This window comes from Jaculus jaculus, chromosome 7 (assembly GCF_020740685.1).
Source record: "Jaculus jaculus isolate mJacJac1 chromosome 7, mJacJac1.mat.Y.cur, whole genome shotgun sequence".
NCBI classification, from domain to species: domain Eukaryota; kingdom Metazoa; phylum Chordata; class Mammalia; order Rodentia; family Dipodidae; genus Jaculus; species Jaculus jaculus.
In genome coordinates, this window is record NC_059108.1 from 150,062,661 (window position 1) to 150,076,335 (window position 13,675).

Sequence of the window (13,675 nt, forward strand, 5' to 3'; positions counted from 1 at the left end):
CTAAATTAACCTCTATCCTAAGGAAGTATGTAGAGGAGAGACCCACACTCCATGGCTTCAGTGCTACTGACAGTTTCAGGCATCCGGTGGGGACCTGGGAGCACATCCGCTGAATCTACTGCACTGCGAAAGGACAACCAAATCTGTCAACCCTAATCACTGCCTCCACTATGGCCCATGAGACATCCCAGCAGATGTCCTAAGCACATGGCTTCTTTTGGCCACCAGCATCAGTGATACTATCATCACTGACAGACAAGAAACACATTCGAAGTTTATGTAACTGCCTTGCAGACATGGCGCTGTAAAGGCAGACAAATTGCTGTAGAGTGGTGAAGCTAGCTTCAGACACAGATCTACTGCCCAGCACTGGAGGAGGAAAGTATTAGCTGGGCATGAGCAGGAGGCTGCGGATCTGAGCACTGTCTACAGTGCTGGGTGACGGCCAGAGAAAGCAGCAACTGTCTCTGCGCGGGGATGCGCTCTATGCCGCCCTCAGGCTCCAGACAGGATTCCCGGAGCTCTCCAGAGCCTCTGGAAATGGAGGCAGATGGGGAAAGGGACTGGGAGAGAGGATATTTTTAGAGGTCCCTAGCTTTCCTCAGACTTCCCTGAGGTTCTAAATGGGAAAGACCCCAGTCTTTAAGTTTTGCTCTGGAGTTCGACCTAAATTCTCAGTAAGTCATTGGAGCTGAGAAGACGCAGCGAGCCTCCCGGGGGAAAGTCGGGCATTGAGCTCCTTTCCAAAGCTCTGAAAGCACAGGCCGGGCCAGTTGGGGCTTACCTTCCAGTCAACGTTCCCACCGCAACCACAGACCCTGAAGGATGAAAACCAGAAGACTGAGCTGGATCCTAAAATATTGTAAAGGAAGTGTAAATTGATGGCCAGACACAGCACTACAACACAGAGCCCACCCGCAAGGCGCGCCCTCCTTAGACTACAGGGCTCTGTTTGAAAAGCCACTTTTCTTCCCAGACAGGGACTGCTTTTCCACTTGGCTGCATGTCACATTTCAATAACAGTAGGCATCAGAATTTTCCTCCTTTGTCTTGTGGCCTGTCCTGTCCTCCGTAGTCACATGAAATGCAAGCGCGCACATTTACTTCTTCCAAGCCATGCTTGGTGTGCTGGGCCCCGCACTGGGGCTCAGCGGAAGCTCATCAAATGGAATGCTTTATCGGTCTGAAGATACCACCACCGACTATGGCCAGGAGAATGAGAATGGGGCAGAGGGGTTCCTGGTCAAGTTAAAAACACAAGATCAGAAAGGAGCTCCAGCTACCTATCAACCATCTCATCTCTGACGCCTCTGCCCAGGCAGGAAGCCACCTGCTCAGCCCCGCCAGTGACTGGCACACAGACTCTCACTCCCATTTCGAGGCAGGCGCGTGAGCATCACTCATCTAAGCCTCTCTGCACTCTCCAGGCGAAGGTTGTACACGGCGGTGCAGGGCTCCTGCCCAACACTGTGTGGTCCATGGAAGAAGAGCCAGGACTGACTTCAGGGCTGTGGCTTCCAGTCCTGGCCACACCCTGGCATCGGGCCGAGAGCAGTCAGCAGCCTGGTGTGGGCCAAGGAGATGGTGTATCACGCTGTCAGTTGGCTGAGAAATCTATCCTGCCAATGGAACTGCTCTCATTGGCCACCACCGTGGTGGCAGTGCCTGCTCTCAGGTCTTCCACCGTCAGGCTCAGCTGGCTGCAGTGAGCAGCGCTCTATGGGAACCTTTGAAAGTGGCGGAGAGGTGACATGACTCTAGCCCCAGCTCCTAGGATACACTAGTGGTTTTGTGTGGGTGTGGAGGGCGGGGGCCTGGGGATGACCCTATGCTCTGCAGAAGGGCCGTTTCCTCACATGGGGTGTGCGTGTCTTCAGGGCACAAGCAACCAAGGATGTGCCTCAGGCTCTCTGCTGTGTGATGTCATGATAGAACCTGGGTTTTTTTTGGGGGGGGGGTGGGCACACTGAGCTGAGAAGCTGAGCTCTGCCATTTACTTACTTTGTGACCTTGGCAAGTAATTTAACTTCTCTACACCTCAGTTTCCCGATCAATAAAGTCAGAGCACAACCAGAGTTCTTCAGCCTACAGGGCAGCTGCAAGGAGTAAGGGCGGTGGACACGTGGTGTCGGCGTGTAAACGGCAGTGCTCAGGAGCGTGCGCCTGCCTCCCATGCAGGGCAAGGGGTCAACACCTGTGCTCCCTGGGTAAGGCTCTCAAACACGCTAACCTTAAAACCAGTGAGCATTCTTTGCAGCCAAACTCAAGAAGTTAAGGTAGTTAAACTATATGTTCCCAGAGTACTTCCTAAATTTTGCATATGGCATGCCCACGCAGAATGCAGGCCCTTCACATGCGTTTCTTAGGCCTGTTAAGACTAGACCCAGGAGACCTGGTAACCAACTTGGAAAAGCTAACTTGCTGTTGAAAAACATAAACAGTAAATTTCAGAATTATATGGATGAGAACACTCAAGACATTGTTAGAAGCAATGTAACTCAAAAGACGTAAATTAAATGACATTTGCTTTGGGACAATTTATTGCCACCATTATTTCTATAAAAAATTGAATACATTACAGATGAATTTTATAAGAAAAACAGAAATGTCACGTGCATGCTTACCTCTATGATTTTGTCCCAGACAGGCCTGTGATTGACAGCGTCCCAGAGAGTGGCGTGCTTGTCATGCCCACAGGTTAAGAACTGAGGTCTGGAGGCATGGACGGCCAGCCCCCAGAGTTCATCAGTGTGACCCTACAAAGAACCAAAATACAGGGGCTCTCCGGGACCCAAGATATGGAGGAGCTATGGGGATGACTGTCCTGTGACTCTCAGGGGTTCACTCCTCCCAGCTTACTAATGGTGACAAATGCCACTCAGAAGTAGAGGAAGGGCATTTCAGAGTGAAACCTAGGAGTGACCCCTCCCTTCAGTGTTTACTGGACCATACCTGAGTGATGGGTGCAAAGTCGCCTGACAGGGTGCCTTGCAGGACAAAGTTTCTGGTTGTGCCTATCAAGATGACATTGCCTTTCCCCTCAGCCACTGTTCGTATTGGTCCAAACTGTTCAGGAATCTGTATTAGGAAGAGTTATGCAAAGAAAAATTTAAGATCTTATTACATTATTTAAAAAATTTTTTTCGTTTATTTTTTATTTTTTAAAAATATTTTTATTAATTTATTTGAGACTGACAGACAGAGAGAAAGAGGCAAAGAGAGAGAGAGAGAATGGGTGCACCAGGGCCTCCAGCCCCTGCAAATGAACTCCAGACGCGTGCGCCCCCTTGTGCATTTGGCTAATGTGGGTCCTGAGGAATTGAGCCTCAAACTGGTGTCCTTAAGCTTCATAGGTAAGTGCTTAACTGCTAAGCTATCTCTCCAGCCCATCATTTATTTTTATTTATTTATTTGAGAGCAACAGACCGAGAAAGAGGCAGATATATACATAGAGAGAATGGGCACGCCAGGGCCTCCAGCCACTGCAAACAAACTCCAGACGCATGTGCCCCCTTGTGCATCTGGCTAACGTGGGTCCTGGGGAAGCGAGCCTCGAACCAGGGTCCTTAGGCTTCCTAAGCAAGCGCTTACCTGATAAGCCATTTCTCCAGCCCAAAACTGTTGTTTTTTGAAACAAAGTCTTGCGATGTAGCCCAGACTGGCCTTGAATTTACTATGTGACCTAGGCTGGGTTCCAACTTGAGGTGATCATCCTGTCTTAGCCTGTTAAGTGCTACAGGCCTGCACCAGTACTTAGCTCAAGCATTTGAAATATGTGTTTGGGGCTGTAGAGATGGCTTAGTGGTTAAGCGCTTGGCTGTGAAGCCTAAGGACACTGGTTTAAGGTTAAATTCCCCAGGATCCACGTTAGCCAGGTGCACAAGGGGCGCACGCATCTGCAGTTTGTTTGCAGTGGCTGGAAGCCCTGGCGCACTCATTCTCTCTCTCTGCCTCTTTCTCTCTCTGTCTGTCACTCTCAAATAAAAATAAACAAAAAAATTTTTAAAAATGTGTTTGTCATATGGTAGCTTCTGTGACAGGCTTATATGCACACAGAAGAGGTACTAAGATACACAGATACCACAGCCAGCTGTTGAGTGCATGACCAAACCTGACTGGTCACACACTTCTGTGTACGTGTATGTGTGGTGTTAGAAACTGAACTAGGGTCTCATGGACATTAACAAATATGCATATGTGTGGTGCAGTATTACTGATTGAAGTAGGGCCTCATGGATGTTAACACTAGTGTGTATGTGTGTGTGCAGGAGAGACTGAACAAAGTGTCATGGACATTAACACTTGTGCATATGTGCGTGAACAGTGTTGGAGATTGAAGTAGGGTCTCATGGATGTTAAGCAAGTGCTCTACTTTTACTTTTTATTTATTTGTTTATTTATTTACTTAATTTGAGAAAGACAGAGAGCAAAAGGGGGAACAGAGAGAGAGAGAGAGAGAGAGAGAGAGGGAGGGAGAATATGGGTGTGTCAGGGCCTCCAGCTGCTGCAAATGAACTTGTTCGTCTGGTTTATGTGGGTCCTGAGGAATCAGACCTGGGTCCATTGGATTTTCAGGCAAGTGCCTTAACTGCTAAGCCAGCTCTACAAACCCCTACTTTTACCGTTTAAACCACAAACATCTTGCATATCTTACTTGAATCAGCAAGGTTGATGTGTTTTATAAAAAGTTAATGCAGTGGCAGATAATATTTAAAAAATAATTAGTCCCTAAAAAAATCACCAAAGCAGAAAACAAACAAAAACACCTAGAATAAAGTCCCTAAAACTTCACTGTAACTTTAAAATGGTCAAATTTTTGGCCATATCACTGTATTTAGTTTTTAAATTCACTATTCATGTTGATAAACATACAGAATAATTCAAATGTGGGCTGGAGGGATGGTTTAATGGTTAATACATTTGCTTGCAAAGCCAAAGGACCTCTGTTCAGTTCCCCAGGACCCATGTAAGCCAGATGCACAAGGTGGAGCATGAGTCTGGAGTTTGTTTGAAGTGGCTGGAGGCCTTGGTGTGCCCATTCTCTCTTCTCTCTCTTCCTCTCACTCTGCTTCTCTCTTGCTCTCATAAACAAATAAATAAATAAATATTAGAAAAATCCAAACGTTCAGAAAAATTATTTCAATATGCAATTGCTAAAAGCAATTTGGTATGACAAAGTGAACTCAGTCTCTTGCTATAACAACACTGGGTTAGGGGCCTGGTTAGGCATCCAGGCCTACATAGTTAGAAACAGCTTGCCCTCCTACATGGTCTCTGTCTGTAGTATGTTTGCCAGCACAGACCTGAAATGTAAGCCACAAAGCCAAGTGTGGTGGCCCATGCCTGCAGTCCCAGTACTCAGAGGGCTGAGGCAGGAGGACCACTGTGTGCTTGAAGTCCTCCTGGAATACACAGCAAGTTCAAGTTCGAGGCCAGCCTGGGTTGTGAAGTAAGATCCTGTCTCAAACTTATTAAGTTGTATATGTGTACATATATGTATACATATATACATATATTACATATATAATCAAGACTAAAATCTGTTTTTCTAATTGAAAAATTGTTTATTGATAATTTTTATACATGTACATAATGTTTTTTATTATAATTCCCTTCTATTACCTTCTCTTGGCCCCTTCTCCTCATTGCCTTTTATTGAACGCCTTCATCTTTCCAATTCGTCCTTATTTTACTCTTATATTGTGTGTGTCCCACTGAGTTTACTTAGGAAGGCCTGCATGAGCACCACAGCACACGGTAAGCCAACTAGTGGCTGCACCACTGTAGAAATAGCACTAAAATCTTCATGAGAGGGCAACCTCCAACATTCAGATGGAAGACTTTCTTTCTTTTTTAATTTTTTTTTATTTATTTATTAGAGACAGAGAAAAGGAGAGACAGAGAGTGAGAATGGGCATGCCAGGGCCTCTAGCCACTGCAAATGAACTCCAGACTCATGTGCATCTAGCTTATGTGGGACCTGGAGAATGGACCTGGGTCCTTAGGCTTCGCAGGCATGTGCCTTAACCACTAAGCCATCTCTCCAGCCCAAAGCCCCCGTTTATTAAAGGCGACAACCAACAAAACCAAAGTTTCCTATTGCCTGAAACAGTGCCACACTTCCCTCTGCTACAACATGCAAATGCATCCTGTGTCTGACTCCAAAGCCAAAGAAGTCCTACAATGCGTCCTATGCTAGTGACGAAGGGTTGCCCTTCAGAGATGCCAATTTTACAATGTCTACTCATAACCTTCTGGAACCGAGGGAACTCAGTGAGTGTGCAGAGGTACCAGGTGTCTTGCTCTTGGCTCCTGCTAGAAGACAGGGCTGTTCACTAGCACCCCAGGGGTGAAGAGCATTTCAGAGTGCCAGACAGCATGTCAGCAGTGAGCAAGAAGCGTGCAAACCAGAACACAATACGCACTGGTCACAGGAACGGTGTCTACAGGCAGCACACTGGCAATTCTTGAAAAGAGAGGAAAGAATTTCCTGATAGATCAAAATGTAAGCAATAGTCCCTTGGGAAATTAAGACTACTACTAATATAAAAACATCCTACGTGGGAAGTGTTTCCTATCTTTAAACTGTGCAATTTTAGTTGTACTTAAACAGCCTCCATGCATTTACCACATTGTTGCCATCTAAAAGGAAAGAAAACTTTTGGATGACAGGTGAAGGCTCAAAATGAATTTGCATAGTACTTGTGACTTACCTCAGTTTTCTGAAGCTTTTGATAGTTTCCATTCCAAGAAATGAGCTTTCGGTCCTTCCCTCCTCCTGAGACCAGCGTGCCATCTCTTAACATACAAAGTGCAAAAATGCCACCCTCGTGGGCCCCTTGAACTGCATAGCTTATCCGATTCGTACCTAAACACACCAAGAAAGTCACCATTGATTGACACAGTATCAAAAAGTCTGGCCTCTGTCCATTTTCAAATCTCATTTCATTTTGTTTTAAAAGGCAATATGGTAAATTACAATATCCTTTTAATATATCCCCCACAAAGAATTCAACTCCTGGAAGTTCACAGAGCACCAGGCACGTGTGAAGGGATTTGCTCCGTCATTAAGAAAAGTGTGGTGTGGCAGGTGAGTGTGGTTGAGAACACGGGCTGTGGCCCAGGAGGACAGGATGGCGGGGTTTCCCAAACCTGCAAAGCACTCCCACACATTCATCACACTTCACTATCTGTTTTTTAAAAAAATATTATTTATTTATTTAAGAGAGAGAGAGACAGACACAGAAGAAAAATAGCTAGGCAGCGATGGGGTGGGGGGTGATGAGCATGGGCACACCAGAGTCTCTTGTCACTGCAAATGTGCCACTTTGTGCATCTGGCTTTACATGAGTACTTGGGAATTGAACCCAGGCAGTCAGGCTTTGTAAGTAAGTGCCTTTTTAACCACTGAGGCATTTCTCCTGCCCCTACCTAGTTTTTGAGTGATGGATCTCCCTTCCTGAACTGCAGGGGATTCAGATCTGATTCAGGAACATGAGCCTCATGTGTGCTGTGACATGTGACATTCCATGGATGTTGCCTACATATATCATAGCTATGCAGTAATTAATAACTTCATCACTCCCAATAAAGTTAGTAATTAATTATATCTTGACCTTTAATAGTATTTTACAATGTACCTCATAGTATTTCCCATTCTCGTCCACTATGGTTTATGGTTTCATGAAAATGCACATGTGCACACGCACACACATACACACACACACACACACACCTAAATAACTTGGAATTTAACAATTAGCCTATATATAATCTTAATAGACTATTCCTATGGCAGTCATTTTGATGTTTTACTTATAACATTGCCAAGAAAAGTGGCTTTGGGAAAATCACTCGTTACCTTTCCCCCACACCAAGATGTTCCCACTTGAGTCTCCAGTAATGGTGTCGCCATTTTCAGAAAATGTCACGCAGAGGACAAACTTTGGCTTTTCTTGTTTCTGTAGAATATAGTAAATATATATACATATGCATGTTTAATCAAGTATTATTTGTGTTAATAAGATGATGCCAACTGTATTATGTTAACCTCTGTAATCGCCCTGTACACTTTGTATTTTTTCCTACTGTGGTGGTTTGGTCTGGCAAATCCCCCATGGACTCACATTTTTAAATACTTAACCACTAGCTTGTGGCTGTTTGGGAAAGCTGTGGAGCCTTTGGATGGCGGACCTTGCTGGAGGAGGCGTGTCACTGGGGGCCTGGACTGTTGCAGTCCAGCCGGCTTGCCACTCTTAGCTCGCTTCTCTGTTTTCTCCCCACCGCTGTGGAGATGTGGCACTCAGCTGTCTGCTCCTGCCATGCGCTCCCTGCCATGACGACACCTTCCCACTGAAACTGAAAGCTGGAAATAAACTCTTTCCTTCCATAGCTGCTTCTGGTCTGGTGTTTTGTCCCTGCTACAACTATTGTTATGAAATTTATGCAACAAGATTAATTGCTCAAAGAGAAAGAACTTTCTGGCCATCTGAAAAATCTGGGAAATTAAACAGAGGGATATTAGGGATGGGCTGTGTTGTCGTGACTGTAGACTGAAGAACAGAGTCAGACAGCCCACCCCACCATCCTTAGCAAAGACAGGTTGCCCAATCTCAGCACAAGAGGCTCTGTCTGCGGGCTCTGCGAAGCTAGCCACCCACGGGGCAGCCCTTCCTGGGCCTTGTCCTTCTCCATTCTATCCTCAAGACACAGAAGGTTCCCCACTGTGTGAGGGATTCTAGGGGATAGTCATTGTCTCTACAGGCCCAGATACACTCCCACATTTGCTACTAAAACAAATGTCAAAACTGGAGTACCCCAAATTTCTCTTAAAATCTAATCTCTCACGCATACCATGTGGGAAAATGGCACCAAAAATGGACTTTACCTCGAACAACCCTTGCTTCTTGTTAAGAGAGTTTCCTTCTAGTGTCCAGAAGTAGAGATGTGACTTCCCACAGGTGACTATGATATTGGTGTCTGTGGGGTGGAAGTCTGCAGCAAACACTGCTTCATTTGAACACTTTAGGAAAAACAAAACAGGAGAATCAAATACCTCAGCTCAGATTTAATCTGAGCCACACATCTAAAAATCCATTCAAGCTGAGCACGGGCCTCCGAGTTTCCTTCGGTGACTGCTGCCTGCCCGCCCCTCTGGTGGAAGCCCAGCCCAGGAGTGTGAAGGCAGCTCAAGCACTCAGGGGCCTCAGGACTGAGGCACCCACCAGGCTGAGCAATGACACTGCCTGGTATGTGGAGAAAGGGAGACCTCTTGTCCTCCTCCCCTAGTGCCTGGGATCTCCAGGGAAAGCCCAGGAATCTGTACTTCCTAGAGCTCACTCTGGCTGCCCTGTCTCCCCAGGAGTCCTTCCTGCTTCTAGTTCCTGGGACTCTGCCTGCAGCTCAGCACACAGTCGGGGCCTCGTGTGGTGCTCCTGGCTCCTTAGCAACGTGCTCCCGACTCTCAGTACTGTCATTCTGGCCTGCTGAGTCTGGCCCTGATTGTTGCCTCCACTTAATAACTCAATTTTATGTCTTGAATCAGGCTAATAGCTTGTCTCAGGTGACTTCCAATCTAACACAGTGAGGCTACTATACATCCCTGACGGGAACATTAGACGTCAAGGAACAGCATGCCTGGTTAGAATCTAAGTCTGCGTCCAACCACAGGAGAGAAAAGTTAGGTAGCTAAGGGCATTTGATGGCAACCCTAATCCTCGACCTGGAAGGTTGTCTGTTATTTCTAATGTTAGGTAAGTTAGGTTATCTAAGGTTGATCAATGACAAAGTGAGAAATTTGAAGTCAGTTCTATAAAAATAGGAAGCCCAGGATGATCTTTGGGGGAGAAAGACGTATGAAGGCCTCAGGAATGTTAACCTGACATTTCATGCAAAGTGGATTTGAGGCAGTACAGAAGGCCAGAGTGAGAGGAGTCCGGGGGACCAGAGCTCTCAGTAGTCCTTCCAGGGTCTGTGAAGCTTGGATGAGCCCCTGAGCTGGGCAGTGTCCCAACCTCAGGGGTGTTGCATTCTCCTATCCCATAGTTCTAGATATTGGAGGGCTCTAAGCACACACCAGTCTTGGTCTACCTCCAGGAAGCCTCACTGTTCCAGGCCAGCACACAGTGGGCACTTGGGGTTTGCTAAACAAATGAAAGTGAACAAACAGGCCATTGAATGAGTTAGAAGGGCTCAAGCTATAAAATGAGAATGAAAAAAGAAACTTATGGACACTCCAAAGCGAAGAAGGAACCCTGACAGGCCTTAGGTAGAGTTCCACAGGGGAAGGAGGGACAAGAACAATTTGCAGGGAAGAGGGCATTCCTAGAGGCCAGGGCAGCGGGCACCCAGAGCCTACTCTGAGGAGGCTGGGACCTATGTGACAGGCTCCATGTGGGAAATGACATTGTAGCCCCCGTGTATGGCTTAAGCGAGACCTTCACATCCACCAGTCTTTCTTCCTTCTGCCAGTCCCATACAGACAGCACGTGGTCATTGGAGTCATCTACAGCACAGAGGTGGCTTCCCCCATTCTGCAAAGAAAAAGTTATCAGACGAAGGTTATGCTTGAGAGTAAAATGGGATAGTATGACTGAAAATGAATATTAACTTTGCTTCTTTTTTTTTTCATTTTTTTCTTCTTTCAAGGCAGGCTCTTGCCCTAGCCCAGACTGCCCTAGAATTCTTTATGTAGCCTCAGGCTGGCCTTGAACTCATGGTGATCCTCCTACCTCTGCCTCCCAAGTGCTGGGATTAAAGGTGTGCGCCACTATGCCTGGCTGCACTTCTTAAGAAAGAGCCCCTTACTTTACAAATACTAACACTCATTGGGTGTGGGGTTATAAAGGGACAAGCGTAGGGAAGGAGAGCAGGGTGCAACGTCACTACTGCATTCCATGCAAACCAGCCACAAAGGGGCTCTCACCCTCCTCCTAGAGGAGGAAATACCCACAACTGGCATGGTCCCTGGTTGGTTCCCAGCCACACACAGGACTACCCGAGGGTTGTACATGGCACGAGGCATGAATAAACATGAATAAACAGGGGTATCTGAGGTGAACACATACGTGATGTGTGAGTGTAGGTTCTGAGCTGCATGGGGATTAGGAGTGTTAGTGTGGATCCGTCGGGCCAGTGTGTCTGAGGAAGACTGGAAGCCCACGAGGCCCCTAAGCCTGCACTTGCCGACACACAGCAAGACAAGCCATGCTGACGGCAGAGACACTGGGAAACCACCTGTGAAGTAGTTGTGCTGCTCAAGGCCAGAACGTGTAAGGTGCCTTTGGCACTGTGAGGACATTATACACTTGGTTAGGTGCTGATGAGAGGAAGCAGGAAGTGGGAAGACTTCTGAGGTCAAATCTACACAGGCACCCGGGCAGTGAGCTCTCTCCACTGCAGCCAGGAGTGGAGTCCCGCCCCTCCCAGCGCTCATACTTACAGATTTTGAGAATGCGATGCAGGTGACAGCTCTGTCAAAAAAGCCTATTCCAATGACGTGCAGAGTGTTCAAGGTCACAGAGTCCCAAATACGTACATGCGGAGGCAATTGCTATTTTTTAAAAAGAAAACACAGTCAGCTGTGACTGTCACTAAATCCATCTAAACCTGAAGTTGCACAATTGCTTGGACAGCAAGTTCAATTGTGTCAAACAAGAGGTCTTTTTCTGCTTTTGTGGCGACTGCTGCTGTATGTAACTCAGAGCATGCTCGGTGGCTTTGGGAGGTCCTACAGTCATGTGAACTGTCAAGCAAGGTTAACCACATTTTAAACATCATCTAGCCAGTCCTTGGCAATTGTGCCACAGGAACTGACACTCGATTTATAATCTGCATTCACCCACCTTTTAGAGATGGCAGGAAGATGGCATTTCACATGACAAAGCATCAGCCAACTCATTGCCACAAAAACCGCCACATGGCACTGAGCGGCCAAGTGTTAGGTGAGCCGGGTTCCAGTTTGGCCTCGTCTCAGAGCAGCTCGGCAGCCCTCCCTCGCCCTCCCTCCCCCCCACCCCACCCCCCCCCGGTCTCCCCACGGGCCAGGGATTCACTCAGACAGCCTTAGCGCGTTCTCTGGTTCTAAAGTGACTCTTCTGATTCAGTGCTGAACTGAAACATGCTTTACTGCCACTAGAGGGCAGAGCAAATGGCCTGCTACTAACTTTAAAGAACTTTTCAAGGGCATGTAACATTAAAAAAAGATGAATAACTGTTCCATTTGTGCGAATTTACATAACAGTAGCCTGATTTCAGTTATTCCCATGACTGCTTTTCAAGAGTAGAATTGTAATGAAAAATATCACAAGGTGACTAGTTAACATTTGATGTTATGAAAACTTTCTCTCAAATAAGCTAGCATTCATGTTTTCTGTGTTAATAAAATTGAAAGAACTTATTGAAATTAGCTTCAGGTAATAGGTAGTACAGTAATAAGCTACATAAAGATACACAGCACAAGAGCTACAAGGAGTTCTGAATAAGTCATGGTGTTCACAGGACTGTGACATGTAAGTCACTGGAGACCAGTTTTGAACTGCTCTCCTTGTGCATTTCATAAAATCTTGCTAAAGTACTTAAGATTTGTATAAAACTTCTCAGCATCTCTTGTATTTACATGAAGGCAAAGTCCCTACAGGCAGAAGCTGTGAATGCCAGGGATTTATTGTCAAGGTGCCCCACTTGGATGTGATTATCTATCATGACTTTTACTTTGATTATTAAATCACTTAATACTTATTATAGAAGTAAGTATTTCAAGAATCAGTGGATTCTTAAGTAAGACAATGCTATTTTAAAATTTGCTGAAATTAAGGTGAACTTGGTTGTGGGGGTGGGGCGAAGCTGCTGTGAGACATTCAATCTGCAGGAACAGCTCCTATGAGGATTCAGAAGGTTCCTAATGCTGAATCTACACTTAAGCAGGTAGGCTCATCAGCAGGTTTTCAGGAAATTGCCAACTTCTTACAGAGATAAGAAAAGGTAATTCAACTCACCTTTCCATCCTTAGAGGTGCCTGCGACCTGTCCTGTTGCTATCGTGATCCTATCAGGGTGAACTGCTAGGCTGGAAAGAGAATATTGATAAGATATCGATACTACAAAGGGGATCTTTAGTCTCCCCTTGATTAACTACAGTCTGTCAAAAGTTTAAATATAAAAATACCTGTATTGCCTAGTTTCTTACAGACTCATCCTAAATTCTCTGAACACTCCAGTGACCTCAGACAGCTAGTGCCCATTTCACTATTCTGAACCCCCTTATTTCTTACTGAGAACTCCCAAGCTAAAGGAGATAACATTCTTTGCTGGGGAAATACCAAGTCAATCTCAGAATTACTTAATTAGTCTACACGGTTTATTAAGAAGCTATTGTGGGTATGTTAAACAGCAAAGACACCATAGCTTTTGTCAATAGGACTTTCACCATTAACCAAGAATCCAGGACAAACCCAGGCAGATATATGAATCTATTTATTCAGCCGATCCTTCCAGAGCTTTTCTATTGCCATAAATAAATTATAGGCATAATGGACCCAACCATAAATACAAAGCAAACAAATACAAATTTTTTTCCCCCAAAATAAAGACCTAATTGGAAGCTTGAACTTGTGATGTGTTACAAAGCCTTCCTAGGGGGTGTCTCGGGAACTATTTGTTCAGGGAACCTGGTTACT

The 13,675-nt window shown here is 45.8% G+C and overlaps 1 protein-coding gene across 4 annotated transcripts in view; it reads right to left on the reverse strand.

Moving 5' to 3' along the window:
• Positions 1-13,675, reverse strand: part of Eml1 (EMAP like 1) — a 143,941-nt gene that overhangs the window by 17,173 nt on the left and 113,093 nt on the right. For all 4 annotated transcript variants that reach the window (XM_045153973.1, XM_045153970.1, XM_045153972.1 and 1 more), the window contains exons 8-16: positions 12,996-13,065; positions 11,441-11,551; positions 10,437-10,532; positions 8,888-9,022; positions 7,862-7,961; positions 6,714-6,868; positions 2,953-3,078; positions 2,625-2,756; positions 785-852 (exon numbers count right to left, since the gene is read on the reverse strand). In XM_045153973.1, coding sequence (XP_045009908.1) covers positions 785-852; positions 2,625-2,756; positions 2,953-3,078; positions 6,714-6,868; positions 7,862-7,961; positions 8,888-9,022; positions 10,437-10,532; positions 11,441-11,551; positions 12,996-13,065 — 993 coding nt within the window. The remainder of the gene's footprint in view (positions 1-784; positions 853-2,624; positions 2,757-2,952; positions 3,079-6,713; positions 6,869-7,861; positions 7,962-8,887; positions 9,023-10,436; positions 10,533-11,440; positions 11,552-12,995; positions 13,066-13,675) is intronic.